This window comes from Apis mellifera, linkage group LG11 (genome assembly GCF_003254395.2).
Source record: "Apis mellifera strain DH4 linkage group LG11, Amel_HAv3.1, whole genome shotgun sequence".
NCBI classification, from domain to species: Eukaryota; Metazoa; Arthropoda; class Insecta; order Hymenoptera; family Apidae; genus Apis; species Apis mellifera.
This window is the reverse complement of record NC_037648.1, coordinates 4,257,851-4,277,077: the sequence shown is the minus strand read 5'-3', so window position 1 is coordinate 4,277,077 and position 19,227 is coordinate 4,257,851. Positions and strand designations below refer to the sequence as shown.

Genomic DNA, 19,227 nt, shown 5'->3' with positions numbered 1-19,227 from the left:
TCCTGTTTGATTGAGGGAACGGTTCTATGATATGTTGTCAAGAAATGTAAAAAGTTAATAGTAATTAAGATAAAATAATGTTTTTAAATTAAGATAAAAATATATATAACTTCTTCGTATTAATTCTAAATTTGCATAAATTTTTACTATTTAAAAAATAATCCAACTTTTAAATAAATAATAAATATATTATTTATTCTGATATATTTAAATATATATTTTTTCGTGTATTTTTTTTAGGTATAATTTTCAAGATTATTATAATTATTCTTTTGGATTAGCAATAGAATTTATATTAAATTAATTCTAAAAAATTATCAAATAAATATAAGATTAATTAGAAATAACATTAATCACAAGATTGATTAAAAAAAATTACTATATTTTCGTAAAACTAAATCAAGAGTTAATACTTATAAATTTTGATATTATAACAATTAATGATATAATTATACAAAAAATTTTATTAGATTTTGATTGAGATAATTATGCACACATTATATATTATATAATTATTATACATTATATATATATATATAATGTATAATATATTAAATTGTATATGAGGAAACCACTTGAAATGATTCTTAATTTATATGTTATGTTAATTATTATTAGACATTTATGAAAGATGCTTTTTAGCATATAGTTCCATTCACACTTTATATAAAAAATGAACACGATCTTCTCTTATCGAATTTGAAGAACGATAGCACGCTTGTTATTAATACTGCATATGTGTCATAGAGGAAGAACTTTATTGAATACGAATAAATTATAATATTAAAAACTATAAAATCTGTAAAAATAAATTACAAAATTTTTTTATTATTTATTATTTTTATAGTTGATTTTGTTATTATATAACTATTTTTATAGTTGATTATAAATTCAGAAATTTGTAAATTTTTTGCAAATTTTTATATATTTAAAAAATAAATTATATTATATTTTCATCACAAAGAAAGATATAAAATCAAATTACATATGCAAATAATAAATAGATAATTGTTAATTTACTTTATTTAATCAAAAATTGTTATGTACATATCTGTTATGTATAAAATTCTAAATCGTATCATATATCAATTTATGCTCACGATTTGAATTTAGAGTTATTTACTATTATATATATTTTTTCTTTTATTTATTTCTTATATATTTTTTATATATAAAAGCAAAAAGAAAAAATAGTTAAGTAAACGGTCGATTGATTAAAGCTTGATAAACTCTTGGACTTAAAGGATTAAATATAGATAAAAATTGAAACCCTAACTCCATTCTCATTATATATCTAATTATATAACTAATAATAAGCAATGTACGTTCTTAAATAAATATTAAATAATTGTCTTGATAAAAATTGAACAAAACTAAAAAGAAATTTATGACATATTTAAATAGCTATAGATTAATCAAAATTAATATAATATTATATAATATTATATAAAATATTTTTTCAAAATTTATCCTTAATTTAGTCTGTCTATTTTATTTATATAATTTTGCATTATTCTACAATGATTTTCTGTAATCATTTTGTGTAATCTCTATGTAATTACTAACTCAAATTTATTAATCGAAAAATAAAAAAAAAATTGCTTAGATAAGTTATGGATATGAATGATCATTTTTCAATTAAAAATGATAAAGCAAAGAACATAAATATATATATACCAACCTGTCCCTGTATCAAATTTATATCTTCATGTTGATCGGCATTTGCACCAACGAGTTTACAATAAAGTTCTGGTCCAGGGGTGTCGACACCACACGTGGCTGACGCGATGATCTCTTTTCCCTCGGCTAAATTAAAATACGGTGGCGTCAGGATTTCGTTTCTCGTTTGGTGGACCAGTACGCTGGCCAACGAAGCGACCAGCAACCACCTCGCCATCCTGACAGTGGACAGATCGAGCCCGCCACCGTCGGCACCACTGGTATCTCGTCTTTTAGCGCGGAGAGTTCTCTTTCGAAATTATCGTCGGACCCTATCGTCTTTTCCCTATATTCTCTTTCTGTCTCTTTCTCACTCTCGTTCTCTTTTCGGGAGAATACACGAGAGACGCGAAGAGATGCTGATGAAGCCCGAATGGCTTCTCGGTATAGACTGAATATATACGTGAATACTGACAGGCCGGAGGTCATCGAGGACTGACGGTCTATAGCAGGGGAGAGGGGGGTGAGGGTGGCAACTCTAAGAAGGATGGTCCACACACTTCGAAACCATATGCCATTCCGTACCCTTACACACGTGCAAGCTTCTGGTCCAACAGACTAGACTATTGTCTAAATATTTCTTTCGATCCTCGAACTAGCTCAGTTACCATACTCTATATTTATTCGCAAATGAGATTTTATAATAATAATAGTAATTTTCGAATATTTTAAACGATTAAATTGTATAATTTGGTTTTCTTAATGTTGGATTACTTAGATTTGTGTTTAAGCTTCTAGAAATAAGTATTAATAATTCCCCTTTCGGAAAATATTTCTACAATCTTTCTCGGAATATGTTGTAATCGGAAAGACATACGATTGAGAGGAAAGTTGTAAATAGAATCTTAGATTGCATTTAATCTATCGATAAAATTTTTTATTCATTTTGAATATATATTCATAAATATGTACAATATATGTTCAATATTTTGAAATAACATTTTTAAAATTTATGTATCATTTAATTAATGAAAAAAGTAATTAAATAATATATTTCATTGTATTATTGTATATTTAAAATACTATTTTTCATTGATAAAATTGTTTTTTGTTGATAATTATTAAGAAAAAAAAGCTGAATGGAAAATATATTTGATTAAATCAATTTTTTTAATATTAATTAAGAAAACCTTCTTAATCTTGTTTTATTCGTTTATAATAAATAGCGAAAAACATAATACTTGAACTTAAAATTACAGAAATAACAAAATTTCCCAGTAGTAAAATATCTGCTGAATCCATCCATATGGTAAATACTCTTGCTGTAATTCAAGATCAATATATAGCATAAACTTCTATAGAGAAATCAATATTAATAACTTACTCAAATTAGTAAACGCAGAGATAAACCATGTAATTGGCGATACTGTATCTGCATTTTTCGCTCGAATAATTGCCAATAATTGAATAATCTTACTTGAGACAGAAATTGGGGTACATAGTGGCTAATAATTACAAAATAAATTAAAAAATGACTATAAAATTGTAAATTTTGAATTAATTAAATTAACTAACCGCTAAAATCGTAAGTACGAATTTCGGTATAAGTTGTATTGCAAGAGAAATACTTATAGCAATATATAATATTGAGACTAGAATTGAAAATATATTTATTTTATTTAGGTATTTTAGGACTAGAAAGATTAGAATATATTCTTGGAATAGAATAATAGGATATTCCAAATAAGATAATACTGAATAACCATTTGTGAAATTATAACTAGTCATCACTGTATAGCTGAAATATAAATTGAGCCAATATTATAGGAAATATTGAAATTTATTTAAATATTTTTTTAATTAAATTAAAATACAAAATTTTATGTAATATTTATAATAGATAAAACTTACCTAGTTAATTCTAATAAAAGACTTACAATTGAAATTTGATTTGCTGATTTAGCAGTCAGTAAATTCAAAATTTGAGGAATTTTTAATATAAAACACATACCTATTGTTATAAGGCTTAAAAAATCTGCAAATTGTTGGAGTAACATATTTCTAATTTTTTATTTAATTTTTATACCTGCAATTATTAAATTTATTGATCTATTATGTAATAAAATTTTATATAAAATAAATAAAAACTATTTTTTAATTATATATTGATTATATTATAACTCTATTATGTATTAATTATATACAATGAAATATTTACAATGAAATAAAAAAAGAAGTTGAAATAAATTTTATGATAGATAAAAAATACATTAATGCATTATCTAAATAATTGATTTTTAATACAATTCTTATTTATTTATAATTTTATCTAATTATATACATATAAATATATTTATCATGTAATTTTATAATTTGATTAAATAAAGTTCTTTTATATAATATATATATTTTTATATATATTTTTTACATATATTCTATGTATTAATTCAAAATAAATTTTGTTTAAAATTTTATTTAAAATTTATTGAATTATTAAAATTAAAATTTTACAATTTAAAATTTTGATTTTGTGAAAAAAGACAAAAATTGTCAGATTATTTTTGTTATGAGCTTTTCAATTCTATTCAATTTATATTAAATATAAGATTACAAAGCATTAATAAAATAAATTTTAATATTTTTAAGAATGATTTTGAATAATTAAATTATGAAATAATTTAATTATTTCATAATTCTCAATTTATTAAAAAAAATATATAACATATAAAATATATGATACATAAAATGCTATTATATAAAATTATAATTTATTAATGTAAATTTTAAAAATATTAATTTTTTAACCTGTTTTAATAAATTATCTTCATTTATACGTCGTTGTATAAGAAATATTTCTTCTACTAATATTGAAGATTGTATATCAAGTATTGTAGTAAGATTGTATGTCAAGTATACATATATTTTGTAACTATAATTACATTGACAATTGTTTACACACATTTGTACCATTCTTGAAAATGTTTTATACTTGCATAATTATAATATTGCATAATATAGAATGTATACACCTCAATTATGAATTAAAATGCATAATTAGATCGAAGATATGAGCACTTATTTAACACGATAGCGTTATCGATAACATGTGTATTTAGTAAATTTTCATCTAGGAACTTTTTAAAATTCATGTATAACAACTTCAAGAAAAGCTAAGTTAATAAAAAGATAGAAAGAAAGTAAAATAACTTAAAAATTATACTAAATATTAATAATAAAAACAATTAACATAATGTTTAAGAAATAGAACATATTAAATATTTGATACATTTTTATTACTTTTATTGTATTATATATATTGTAACATTTTCAAAATTATTAGCTTAAAAAAATTTTAATATTAAATTTTTATCAATTGTAAAAAGTTAATGATTTTCTATATTTATATTTCTTAATGTATATAAATCAATGTTAATTTATATTTAAAAAAATTATAATATTTTACTTATGAATGTTGGTCATTTGAAAATGAATAACTACATAAAACTATTTTGAATTGTGTAATCACATTGGCTATACTTCCTCCTTTTATGAAATACATCGTCGATTCCGGAAAGTACTCGAATAGAATTCTTTCTCAGCATGACGGAATGTGGGAACGGAACTGACATGGAGTAAACTAACATGAAGGACTCGCGTTTGTCTTTTAAATATTGATTTGTCTGTAGAACGGACGTTATGTGACAACGATGAACGTTTTTCTAATACTCTATTTCATTGACAAATATTACATGAATGCGATCGAGTTACAAGTAACCTAACATAAGTACGTAAAATTCACTTTTAACTTTCGAAATGTCAAACGTAGTCAACTACTATCTACGACGCAAACATCAATCTTACCGGGATATTAAAGTGGTCATTATATGGCATGTATCTTGATCGAGATATTTCGAATATTTCGCACAATAGACAATTAAAAGATGAATCATACAGAGGAATATCCTTAATTTTTGTCTATACTATATCTACATGAATTTAAATTTTTTTATAAAGTGATATTAAGACATATTATTTTTTTTTATATCATATATTTTTTGACACTATTAATATTTTTCATGAAAATATCTTTCTCAATTCTTTTTATTTCGTATGTAATTCAATTTTTAAAACCAAGTTTATGTAGTATATAATTGAAGGTTAAATATTATAAATTTGTAAAACATATTCTTATTAAAAGAATATTCTTTTAATAACAAGTTTTTAAAAATTTTATTTAAATAATTTAATAATATACATAACCATATAAAAAATATAATAATTATATTTAAATCATAGAAAAAAGATTAATGTCAGATATTGTTATATACTTATAAATGTAAATTTAGATTAGTTTAATATAAATTTTTGTTAAATATTTTTTTTAGTTTTTTATTCATAATGGACCATATGAAAAGTACAAGTATTTATGTAAACATGAAGATCATGAAACATTCACATATTGTTTATAATTGCTATTTTCAGGTAAGAATTTCTAAAATATAATTGAAAATCAATTTTAATTTTGTCAAAAAGAGTAGTAAAATTAATCAATAATATTTAACAATTAAATACCATTATAATATTATAGGGGACAATGTGGAACTTCCAAAAATTTTGGTTATTATAAATCTTTTAATAAATAAATAAAATAAAAATTTGAGATGGACTCTCCATCGTCTTGTTCACTAAGCGCTACTGGACCTCTTAGTGATCTTGGTAGCAGTGGAATTGGAGGGTCCATTTCTAGTGATTCAGTTAGAGCTCATCTTGCAATCGAGGTACATTTTATTACTATAATTTATAAATATTATAATTATAATAATATTGATATTTTTACAAAATATATAAAATACAAATATATAAATATGTTTAAATATTTAAAAAAATAAAGAATTTTTTAAATTGAATGATTAATTAATTAATTTTTGTTTTAGATGCAAGAAAGCGATATAGAAAGTAAATCTTTATCGCAAGATTCGTTTGATTATTCAGATGGTATGTGTGGTGAAAATTTTAATACATTGAAAAAAGGACCAGGATGGACTGATGCTGATGGAAAACTGGAAGTTGAAGTGGTTGATGTAGCTATTAAACCTCCACCAGAATTTCAAGATAGCCCTTCTCCTCCTAATTCTGAATCTTCATCTGCACCGATTCTTAGCTACGCACAATTAATGAGACAAAAAGTTCCACAATTAATAGATGATTATGCTGAAAATTTAGTACAATCAATGATTGAAGAAGCACTAATAATATCTTGTAGAATATCATGGCCAGAAGGAAGAATAGCACCTGCAACAAATCATGTACCAGTGGTAACTCGTAATATATATAATCCAAAACGTCTTTGGGCAACAGATTTGTTGACACCATCATGCCAAGGAGCTACTACTTTAATTACTCCATATAATACTTTAAATCGTCCAAATTCACGATGTTCATTAGCATCTTCTCGTTTATCCAGTTCTCATAATTCAATAAATACCTCAGGACTGAGTCATAAAGCGGATGACAGCAGTTTTATCACCTCTGCTATGTCACATGATGTTTTAACGACCAGTGAGATTAGTGATATGTACAATGTGCCCTTTGATTCTGACATTTATACTGTACCAATAGATGTAGTTAGACCTTTGCATGATCTTAGAACACCGCAAAGGCCTAAACGTCATAGACATCATCGTAAAAGAAGAAGAAACGTATCTGCTAGTTCACAAAGTGAATTAGAAGCCCATATTCAACAAGCAAGGCATTATTGTGGAAAACCTCGTGCTATTACCCATGTTATTAAATCACAGAGACTTTTATCTGATGTATGCTGTAATGAAACTGGAAATGGAAAGCGTCATAGCGTTCCGGGTACATCTGGTCGACATATGTCTCGAACATCTAATGGTCACATGCATAATATTGGTGAACCAATTCATATGACTTTACATGAAGTGCGTCAATATTTGCAAACATTATATTCAAGCTCCAGTGATTCTAGTGAAAATAAAATTAAACGCGATAATAAAGCTCCAATAAGTCATACACCTGTGCATCTTGCAATGCCAAAAGGTATTAGTGTAAATAATAACAATAGATATAGTAATCCACATACAGATTCAACAATGGATACTCCTATTTCAAACAAAAATAGCAATGGACTGATTCACAATAATAATAATAATAACAACAATAACAATAATAATAATAGTAATGTTAAGAAGCATAAAAAAAATTCATTTGTTAGTATTAAACACAAAAAAGTAAAAGAGGAATCACATAAAGAAAAAGTTGATTCTGAAAGAGAAAAGATTAAAAAGAGTCAGCGAAACTTTTCATTAAATTTGAAACAAACACTTTGCAATATCTTTAGATTCAGGCGTTTGGGTTCTCCGGACCATTTCGTAGAAAAGAGAAATAGCATTGTACAGGGCGAAATTGTAGAAGAAGAAGAAAGCATTGATTCTGACCAACATGCTAATAATAATAATACTACCTCAGAGGTAGATTCCTCTGTACAAAAGCTACCTTTTTTTAAACGTGCATTACCACCATTGCCTAAAAGCAATGGACATGTAGGAGGTGTGGAACAAGCAGAAGATGCACTTACAACAATGGTGTCTAAATGTGAAAGTCCAACTTCGATACCATCACAAATACCTCTACCTGTACCAAAAGTTGAGGATGAACCAGCAGAAGATACTAGTATGGATTTTGCTGCTAGTATTGAGAAAGTAAAAGATGTATGTATAATTTATATTTTGTTTCTGAAAATAATGAAAATATATTAAAAACATTATAAAAATATTGTATTTATTAAATTTTATTTAAAATAGTATGGATGGTATTGGGGCCCAATATCTGGTGAAGCTGCAGAGAAAATACTGTCCAATGAACCAGATGGGTCATTCATTGTACGAGATAGTAGTGATGATCATTATATTTTTTCCTTATCATTTAGACTTAACAGTTGTGTACGACATGTAAGAATAGAGCACGATCAGGGTAAGTTTTATTTTTTATAAAATTCTTATTTTTTTAAACAATTTAATATATATTTATGTATGTTATATATATAGGTAATTTTAGCTTTGGAAGTTGCACAAAATTTAAATCTCATACAATTGTTGATTTTATTGAAAATGCGGTAGAACATTCGCGTAGTGGACGATATTTGTTTTTTCTTCATCGACGGCCAGTGTTAGGTCCAATGCGTGTGCAACTTCTTCATCCAGTGTCAAGATTTAAACAAGTTCAAAGTTTACAGCATACGTGCAGATTTGTAATTTTGAAGATGGTACGCAGGGATCTTATTCCCACTCTACCTCTGCCTCGGCGGCTCATTGATTATCTGAGCACGCCTCATTATTACAGTGAGCAATTAGCTGAACAAGATGATAGAGCTGAATCTCCTGTTAGTTCTTCAACTGGTGAATTAGAGAAGATTTGTTTCACACCACAAGGCCTATCGTGAGGTACAAATATATAATTTTTGTCCTTCATTTTTGTGAAATACTTGCCAAATATTTATAATATATAGTTTAAAATTTAAAATTTTACATGATTTTGTTTCATATGATTCATTGTTAAATAATATTATGATTAAATATGAGAATAACTGATTTTTATTATTGTATGATTTAAATTTAAAATTTAAAATATTAATATCTGTTTGAAAAAAAAATAATCCGTTCCATGCAGTTCTTATATAGAACAATATAGTTAATTGCATAAAAGTACTAAATAAATCATAAAACAAAAAATAAAATTTGTTCAAAAATTTCAATCAGAATTCTTATTTATGTAATTAAAAATGTACAGATAAATTAATATTGATTGTTCAAATTTATAGTTTTTGATTTTATTATGAAATAATTTCAAAAGCACTTATATGTCAAAAAATTCTATGTTACTAATTATATATAGTTTTTATTTATAAGTTCCTGTTATTAATTTTAATATATCTTTATGAATTCATATGATGCAATGAATGTATAATATTCATATATAATAATGCAAAACAATGATTAAATAATCCTTCTTGCGTGCCATATATCTTATATTATTTTTTTTATTTAGTCATTGAAATTATAATTTTTTTACTTATTTTTTGGTTTATTAATTTTCATTTAATAAATAACGTTTTTGCCAGAGATTATTCAATTATTTTATTATTCTTTATAAAATTTTAATATAAATGAAAAAAATATAAATATAATCTACATCCTATATTTGACGTTCCATTTTATTAGATGATTAATATAGAGTCAATAAATAATTTTAAATATGATGCACGTATGCAAACAATTATGAAAAAATTCTGTAGGCAATTATGAAAAAAATGCTAATATATTAAAATATAATCTGGCATATATAAAAATCAGTTATTATGTCTGTCATTTATAGAAAATTTCTATACTAATCAGTTTAATATTATTATATCATGTTTTAAGTTTAGAAGTAGCTGCCACAGACTGATTAACTTAGATAAAATATTCAACGAATTAATGGAATCATAATGTAGTATAAATATTTTCATTCAAGCATCAATCGTATTTTTCTGCAAATTATTATAATCATTTTTAAAAATAATTTTTGGATGGAACATTGTTTCATTGTTTCAGATTGTTTTATAATGTAAATATTTTATGTATATTACTTAATTTTATAGAATAATTAAATTGCCAGGAATTTATTAATATCTGGCAAATTAGATACATATATTTTGTGATTTAAGTAATAATCTATAATGGATAATTAATATATAATGTGCAATTTTTTAAATGTATTATACTTATTTTCATTCTTTATAGCCAATTTTAAACTAAGATCTAATAATATTTACTACTTGAAAGAGTAAAAGATTCTTTGTTATAACTGATTAGCGACTGGTGCTATATAAAATTATAAATTATAGAATTCTGATTCCTTAAATTATACAGTTGAATGAAGGTAATCAAAGTCACTGTTTACATTCTTGTGCTCAGATAAATTTAACAAGATTACATCGTGCAAGGCACTTATTCAAATTTATATTATGTATTTAATTTTTTATAATTTTATTTATCTATGAAGATATATGTTTTTTTTTTTTAATTCGGATAAAATTTCCGAAATTTATATTCTTGAATTATATATATATATTATTTGTATCATTATATAAATTTTAGATTATAACTTAATATTAAGAATTAATATAAATCAAGTGAAAAATTTTCAATTTACAATTTTGACTAACCAAATTGAAAAGTAGAAAGGAGCTTCAGATAAGATTTAGTAAATTATAATAATATATATTTTTATTTTTGTCTCTTTCCTGAAGACATGAATCTTATCTTCAGAAACAGAGACATTACTTTGATAAATTTTGTATTCTGTAATGCTATACAGAGCTCATTATGAAGCATTGATATAAAGATAGATTTTTCAAGGATAAAGTAAGTTTTTATACAAAATATGTACTGACTGTTACTAGACAAATTAATTAACAAATTTTTGTTTTATTTTGCATTTAAATTGCTTTTTCTGTGCAGCTTCATAAATCATGAAATAGTAAAGGATATACATTATATATTGCTCAGAAATTTTTGGTTGCACTTTCACTTTGCAGTACTAAATAAACAAATTTTATACTCAATATTCACGTGGTAGATTTTGCAATACAATTACTATTAACAAATTGTCTAAGAAAAAGACTATGTTTAAGGATAAATCTAAACATATGTGAAGCATGCGCGTATAATTAATGGTTAAAGGCACCATAATACCTCAACTACAAAGAGAGGTATATAGAGCAGAATTAGTACCATTTTATAACAAATGTATTTTACATTAATATAAGTTGCACATATGTATTCTTATGAAGAAATTAGCATTACTGAAAAAATATCAATGCTTTATTTAATTATATTTCATTATTATTAACAAAATTAAGAAAGAAATACAAAAATTCTATGCCAAGTGTTATTAAATGATAAATATGTTCATGAAATCTTTTTTTATGTGATAAATGTGTATGACATTGATTAATAGCTTTATATTTGTATAATGTGTTCTTAATAATAACATATATAAAATATAAAATTTTAATTTTTGCTAATGAAATGTGATATTATTATTACTATTAAAATTTATAATTAACTATACATTTTCAGAAAATATAAATAATATCAAAATATACTCTTAAATAAAATGTTTTTAAATCTTATAAAAATGTATAATTCAATATAATATTTAATTAAAAAATTATTACACATTTTAGATAGTTATATATATATATATAAATTATACATTTATACAAAAACAAAAAAATGCACTTGGCATAGAGCAGTCATTTATTTCTTAAATGCCAAAGTTTATAATTACATCAAAGTATAACATTGACTTATCAATTAAAGAATTCTGTTAAATTAATTGGATATGAAATTGTTTCAAATATTTTACAAAAATTTTTTTATATATTATTTAAAAATTCAATATTTATAAAATTTATTTTTTATATAAATTAAATATAAATAATAAAATTTTCAATTTTATAGAACTATATAAAAATATAAAAAAAAATAAAACTTCTATATAAATTATTTTTTAGAAATGCAATGTTGTACTTTGATTTTAATACATTAATAATTTTTTATTATTGTTTATTATAAATAACTGACAAATGCTAGTCATAAATATTGCGTTTTAAGTTGGAGTTCAGTATTGTTTATTAATAAATATCAATTTACTTCCAAATACTTGCATTTATTTTTTTATCTTTTTCAAAGATATAATCCAAACATAAATTTAATACAAGAAATTTTTAAAAATATGTAAGTTCTTTGTTATTTTAATAAAAGTTACAATTATATTTAAATTACAATTTTATATTTTTTAATTTATTTTTTTCTAGTTTAATATAATTTATCAATATATGCGTGCAATGATCATTAGAACAAAGGATGCATGATAATCAGAAATCAATTATAAATTTTTTAATTTTGTAAATATTTAAGATATAAAATATGCATTTTTCAATATGCATAACAAAAAAATGAATGATTCATTGAAATAAATGTATTATATAAAAAAATAAAATTTGAATAATAAATATATTTATTTAATTTTATATTTTTAAATTCAAATTTTAGAAAAATATGCTAATTTTATATTTATAAATTATTATAAATAAGTTTTATAATTTGTAAAATTAATATTATAATATTAATTTTACTATAAGTTTTAAATGTACAAATTTTATTATATTCTAAAACTATTATGTATTTATTTAAAATATTATCATCCTTTTTTTGATAATATAGTAAAATGATTAAATAGAAAATTATTTTTTACTAAATATTTAATACTATTTTCATAATTGTAATTTAAATAAAATGACTTTGTAATTTAAATAAAATGTCTTTGCAATTTAAATTTTTCATACTTATGAGCACAAGAAAAAAATTTTTTGTTACTTTTATTATAGTTAAGAGTATTCTAAATATAAACAAATACATATGTATTTGATTACCCATGTTTGTACTGTAATGTTGAAAATAAAATACATTTTTTAAGACTAATAAATTGAGTTATTAATTTTTTTTAATTAAATACACTTTATCACTGTTACACATGATTGTAAAATATTTTTTTAAGTATATATCACATTTTGATAAAATTTTAATTTAAAAATAATATATTTGCACTGAATCATATGACATTTTAATTACACAATTTTGTTTTCAATTAAACACTAAACATTTTAATTTAAGATGGAATACCAAGTGTTTTCCTAACTAATTTTTGAGCGATTCTTTCAAATTCTGAGCGATCTTCCCTCCACATTTTAGCAGCATCAACATTTGCACCACTTTCATCGTTTGGCTCTGCTAACATACTTACCACACTTAACAATATTTTTTCTACACTTTGAACTGGACTCCATCTTTCTGCACTACTTTCATAACCCATGGGATCATCACCAGGTGCATGTAATATACTTATACATACTCTGCCATCTGCATAGACTAAAAAAATACGAATTCAAAATTTTTAAGAGTCAATAAAAAATAAACATAAATTAATATTTTAATAAAAAAAAATCTTACTATTTGGATGAAACATCTCACAAGTAAATTGCATCTTTGGTGGACTTAATGGATAATCTGGTGGAAATATTAATTTTGCTGGAAAAACTCCACCTTCAAAACATGTTCCTTCTGGTCCACTATAAACAGATATTAAATTTTTAATTAAAATTAAGAAAAAATAAAAATATATATTAAATAGATATTCTATTATATATAATATACATAAAAATTATCATAAATAAAAAATTAATAATTAAAATTATATATTTTGTTAAAATACATACGTGATTAAGGCTTCCCATTCGAAAAAATTTTCTTCATTTATTGGACCAGCAATAATACCTTCAGGTGGATTTAAGGTTAACTCTATAAATTATATAGTATTCATTATATTATGATTTAAAATTAAACAAAAAAGTAAGAAAAAAAGCAATTTTACATAATATCTATAATAAAGTGCGAATTGCAATAAATTAAACGTAATTCTCACGTTTATATTCTGCCATTAATCGTCTTAATGCAGAACCCGCCATTGTTTTGATCATGGGGTTAACGACAAAAATTAAATGAAATGTCAAAAATGGACATTAAGTTACAGTAACAAGACGAATCCTTATATATATATGTATCTATTTATTTTACGAATTTAGAAGAAATTATTTATTTTTGCAAAATATTATATTGTATTATGCTTAAATAATGTGAATGTAAAAATTCAAATGGCAACAGAAGAACAAAAATATTTATCAGATATTATTAAAAATACACATGCCACGTTGCGACAAGAAGCTCAGAATTGTGGTCCTGAGATTGCGTGGGAACGACATATTCGTCGTAAAGATATTTTACAGGTTTGATTCGTTTTTAAATGTTATTTATTAAGTAATAAGATAAAATAAAAATAATATTCATAAAAGATTGTAGAATTTCATGAATAAATATTTTAGAAATATGCTTCTTCTATGCAAAAATTGGCAACTACATATTGGATAGAAAATAACTTGAATACCAAAAATTCAACATATTCAAGAATAGAATGGATTAAAACTCAATGTGAAGAATATTTTTTAAATGGTGGAAGACAAAAATATGATTTAAAAGAAGAAAATATAAAACAGAAAATAGATAAATATTATATAAAACCTGAAATCGCTATAAATTATAATGTAAATGATAAAAATAAGAAAATTCAAACATTTAAATATATTGATAAAAATAATGAAAAATTAGTTGATAAAATATCATTATTAGATGTAGGCAGTTGTTATAATCCATTTGGGATTTTAGATATGTTTGATGTATTTGCAATAGATTTGAATGATATACCAGAAAAAGTTTTACGTTGTGATTTTTTAAATGTTCAAATTGGACGAGAAACATTAATTTCTAATGATAAATATCAAGTTTTACAATTGCCTGAAAACACTTTTCAAGTAGTTGTATTTTCCTTATTTTTAGAATATTTACCCTGCCCAAAACAAAGATACATATGTTGTAAAAAAGCTTATGATTTATTGCAAACTAGTGGTATTCTTTTCATTATAAGTCCTGATTCAAAACATGTTGGTGCAAATGCTAAGATAATAAAATCATGGAGATATGTTTTGAGTAAGTTAGGATTTATGAGAATAAAATATGAAAAACTGCGACATATACATTGCCTAATATTTAGGAAGTGTATATTTAAAGATGTTGCAACAAGGTGGGCAACTTTGCAAAAGTTACCTCAAAATGATCCTTTGTATTTAAATGATATCTCAATTTATATTCCTCAAGATTTACGAAAAATATTTGATGAAATTAAAGAACAAAAAAAGGAAGAATATGATATGAATGAAATAATGAGTATGTTCAATGAATTACCATTTCAACAAATATAATAAGAAAATATAAAAAATTAATTATATTGTAATTACAATTTTTGTAATATAAAACAGAATTTTAAAACTACTATAATATAAAATAAATAATTATTTTTAAATAAATCAATTATTTTATTAATTGTATTCTTTCAAATCATATTTTAAAAAAAATTTTGTTATGTTTTAATCTATACATTATATAGGGATATTTATACATTTTTTGAACTACCATTTATTTTACGCCATCTTAAATATGTCTTTCTGATTTCTTTTCGTTAGCTGTACACGTGGTGAGTCTATATTTCTCGTTTATAATATTAGATTTGAATATTAGATTTTTTTATTTATCGTATAGTTTAATAAATATATAGTTTAATAATTATGAATTATTTTTTTAAAAATAATTTAAAGATTTAATAATTTGAATAGATAATTTTTATTTTGTTTAATAATTTTATAGGTTAATATTTAATTTATAGTTATCAATTTTCAAATTTATATATTTATATAATAGAATAATTCTATTTATATAAATGAAATTATATATATAAATATAAATAGAATTATTATAAAAATTTTAATATATTACTGTTTCAGATAATTCACTATGTCGTCTCATTTAAATTGGATGATTATCCGTAATAATAATGCGTTCCTCTTAAAAAAACGCAATATTAACAAACCATTTTCAACGGTTTGTACAACATATTTTATTAAAATTATTTAAAAATTTTGATTCTTTATATATTTTTATAGTTTATTATTTTTTTTTGAATCTTCTTTCAACAGTTTATAAATCGATATATAATATAAAATTTTAGGAATCTAACAATTTGACCAATTTGAGTAGCTATCGTTATTCTGGTTTGATTCATAGAAAAAGTGTTGGTATTGTTGATACATCTGATAAAAAGGGATTTACAATAGTTTATAAAAAAGCTAAAGCTATGAATAAACCTGCAAAAGCTACAGTTCGATGTACAATGAAAGCTGGAGCTCGTCGATCCTTATATAAATTAAAAAGATTGCTTACAAAAAATAAATATCGTATAGATCTCACTAAGGTAGATTTATTTGAGATATAAGATGAAATTTGTTTGTCATAAAGATTTAAAAAATTTTTCAATATGATAAGAATAAATTATTTTTAGGCTGCATTACGTCGAGCTAGTGCTGTGTTGCGCTCTCAAAAGCCTTTACCTGCTAAGAAGACTCGAACAACAAAAAAGGCTGATTAATTTGTATATTAATAAATATACATTTTAATGTAAATTTACAGATGTGATATATATTGCAAAAAAGATTTATTAATTGTTTATATCAATTTTGAAATTTTTTCTTATATATAAATTAATTTATTTAATTGAATTATTTTTAAAAGCTTTAATATTATTTTTAAAAGCTTTAATATTAGTTAATATTTCTTCTTTGCAATTATATCTAATATATTTATTTTAAAAGTCCTAAAAAAAAATTGTATAAAGTAATTATATATAAATATATATATTTTAAAGGTAAGTTATTTAATTTAATTATTTTAAAGATGCATATAAATAATAATTATATTTTTGATTTCAGTATTCATAAATAGATGTTGGATAAAAATCATTATTTTTATGTAAGTACGTTTATATTTGATAATTTTCTTATAATATTATAAAATTATAATTATTTATTATTTTATCATTTTAATGAATTATTTTATATATAATTATTATCATAATTATTTTTATCCATTAAGATTTATGAATGCTATTATTTATCATATTATGTAGATTATATTAATATTAACTGAAATCTATATAAATTAGAATATAATTATATTAAATAAAATATTTTTATAAAAATTAATTATACCAATTTTGAAAAATTATAATAAAATACATGTACTTATATAAGTATATTAAATAATAATATTTAGCTGATTTATTATGAATTAAAAATTGATGAAATTATTATATAAACCACCAAGATCTATGAGTACTATGATTAATTAATAGTATTTGCTAACTGAAATCTATAAAAATAAAAATATTATTTTATTCAAATTGAAATATATAATATTTTTATAATAAAAAAAAAAAAATTTCAGATTCATATACCAATTATTTGAATATGCAAAAAGAATATTATAATAAAATGTAAGTATATTAAGTATTAATATTTTATTTATTTATTATATTATTATATATATATTATTTATTATAATGATGAAATTTTAAACCACCAAGATCTATGAGTGCTATGATTAGTTTAGTATTTGCTAACTGAATTTGTTAAATGAATATATATATATTATTTTATATAAATTAGAATATAATTGTTATTAAAAAAAAAATAAAATTTCAGATTCATGACAATCATTTTTGAGAAGAATGTTGCAATAAAGTGTAAGTATTCTAATATTAATATTTACTTTATTTATTAATATATTAATATATTATTAATTATTTATTAATATATTAATGATGAAATTTTAAACCACCAAGATCTATGAGTGCTATGATTAATTATAGTATTTGCTAACTGAACAATAAAAATATTTTATTCATTTTATGTCATATTTAATATTGAAATAATTATAATTATTAAAAAAAAATTTCAGATTCATGACAATCATTTTTGAGAAGAATGTTACAATAAAGTGTAAGTATTCTAATATTAATATTTACTTTATTATTAATATATTAATGATGAAATTTTAAACCACCAAGATCTATGAGTGCTATGATTAATTATAGTATTTGCTAACTGAACAATAAAAATATTTTATTCATTTTATTTCATATTTAATATTGAAATAATTATAATTATTAAAAAAAAATTTCAGATTCATGACAATCATTTTTGAGAAGAATGTTACAATAAAGTGTAAGTATTCTAATATTAATATTTACTCTATTATTAATATATTAATGATGAAATTTTAAACCACCAAGATCTATGAGTGCTATGATTAGTTATAGTATTTGCTAACTGAAAAATAAAAATATTTTATTCATTTTATTTCATATTTAATATTGAAATAATTATAATTATTAAAAAAAAATTTCAGGTTCATGTACCAAATGTTTGAATATAGAAAAAGAATATTATAATAAAATGTAAGTATATTAAGTATTAATATTTTATTTATTTATTATATTATTATATATATATATATATATATATATATATATATATATATATATATATATATATATATATATAATATATATATATATATATATATATATATATATATATATATATTATTAATATATTAATGATGAAATTTTAAATCATTAAGATCTATGAGTGCTATGATTAGTCTACTATTTGCTAACTGAATTTGTTAAATGAATATATATATATATATATATATATATATATATATATATATATATATATATATATATATTATTTTATATAATTAAAATATAATTGTTATTAAAAAAAAAAAATTTCAGATTCATGACAATCATCTTTGAGAAGAATGTTACAATAAAGTGTAAGTATTCTAATATTAATATTTACTTTATTTATTATTAATATATTAATGATGAAATTTTAAACCTCCAAGATCTGTGATTATAATATATAATAGTTATAATATTTGCTGATGTTTTTTTAAATTCCTTGCTGAAAAAATAAAAAAATATAATTAA

The 19,227-nt window shown here is 21.7% G+C and overlaps 6 protein-coding genes across 10 annotated transcripts in view; 3 read left to right on the top strand and 3 right to left on the bottom strand.

The window, feature by feature from the left end:
* Positions 1–2,123, bottom strand: part of LOC412663 (laminin subunit alpha) — a 43,458-nt gene extending 41,335 nt beyond the window's left edge. The window contains exon 1 of the mRNA XM_026443946.1: positions 1,682–2,123. Coding sequence (XP_026299731.1) covers positions 1,682–1,897 — 216 coding nt within the window. The 5' untranslated portion in view covers positions 1,898–2,123. The remainder of the gene's footprint in view (positions 1–1,681) is intronic.
* A 658-nt stretch (positions 2,124–2,781) lies between these two features.
* On the bottom strand, positions 2,782–5,272 carry LOC726443 (PQ-loop repeat-containing protein 3). 2 transcript variants are annotated; one of them, XM_026443945.1, is made up of 5 exons: positions 5,186–5,272; positions 3,571–3,745; positions 3,235–3,457; positions 3,044–3,164; positions 2,782–2,981 (listed from the first exon to the last, which is right to left on the bottom strand). In XM_026443945.1, exons 2-5 carry the CDS (start codon positions 3,714–3,716, stop codon positions 2,854–2,856), a joined length of 618 nt encoding a protein of 205 aa, XP_026299730.1. In that variant the 5' UTR covers positions 3,717–3,745; positions 5,186–5,272; the 3' UTR covers positions 2,782–2,853. The 2 variants fall into 2 exon arrangements, with proteins under 2 accessions (XP_026299730.1, XP_001122178.2); XM_001122178.5 differs by lacking the exon at positions 5,186–5,272 and adding an exon at positions 4,465–4,795.
* A 32-nt stretch (positions 5,273–5,304) lies between these two features.
* Positions 5,305–9,160, top strand: LOC413772 (suppressor of cytokine signaling 7). Its single transcript, XM_006572344.3, has 6 exons — positions 5,305–5,443; positions 6,045–6,141; positions 6,248–6,437; positions 6,594–8,390; positions 8,484–8,652; positions 8,727–9,160. Exons 3-6 carry the CDS (start codon positions 6,321–6,323, stop codon positions 9,119–9,121), a joined length of 2,478 nt encoding a protein of 825 aa, XP_006572407.1. The 5' UTR covers positions 5,305–5,443; positions 6,045–6,141; positions 6,248–6,320; the 3' UTR covers positions 9,122–9,160.
* Positions 9,161–13,290: 4,130 nt separating this feature from the next.
* LOC552779 (ubiquitin-conjugating enzyme E2 G2) lies at positions 13,291–15,323 on the bottom strand. Of its 3 annotated transcripts, none has more exons than XM_006572342.3 (4): positions 15,186–15,323; positions 14,003–14,084; positions 13,737–13,855; positions 13,291–13,655 (listed from the first exon to the last, which is right to left on the bottom strand). In XM_006572342.3, exons 1-4 carry the CDS (start codon positions 15,205–15,207, stop codon positions 13,396–13,398), a joined length of 483 nt encoding a protein of 160 aa, XP_006572405.1. In that variant the 5' UTR covers positions 15,208–15,323; the 3' UTR covers positions 13,291–13,395. The 3 variants fall into 3 exon arrangements, with proteins under 3 accessions (XP_006572405.1, XP_625157.2, XP_016773030.1); XM_625154.6 differs by lacking the exon at positions 15,186–15,323 and adding an exon at positions 14,209–14,505; XM_016917541.2 differs by lacking the exon at positions 15,186–15,323 and adding an exon at positions 14,158–14,502.
* On the top strand, positions 14,184–15,678 carry LOC727303 (S-adenosylmethionine sensor upstream of mTORC1). The gene is made up of 2 exons (XM_001123012.5): positions 14,184–14,569; positions 14,666–15,678. Exons 1-2 carry the CDS (start codon positions 14,438–14,440, stop codon positions 15,596–15,598), a joined length of 1,065 nt encoding a protein of 354 aa, XP_001123012.2. The 5' UTR covers positions 14,184–14,437; the 3' UTR covers positions 15,599–15,678.
* On the top strand, positions 14,434–16,852 carry LOC552774 (60S ribosomal protein L28). 2 transcript variants are annotated; one of them, XM_016917542.2, is made up of 4 exons: positions 14,434–14,569; positions 16,178–16,274; positions 16,402–16,644; positions 16,732–16,852. In XM_016917542.2, exons 2-4 carry the CDS (start codon positions 16,188–16,190, stop codon positions 16,816–16,818), a joined length of 417 nt encoding a protein of 138 aa, XP_016773031.1. In that variant the 5' UTR covers positions 14,434–14,569; positions 16,178–16,187; the 3' UTR covers positions 16,819–16,852. The 2 variants fall into 2 exon arrangements, with proteins under 2 accessions (XP_016773031.1, XP_625152.1); XM_625149.6 differs by lacking the exon at positions 14,434–14,569 and adding an exon at positions 15,728–15,870.
* Positions 16,853–19,227: the final 2,375 nt, after the last annotated feature.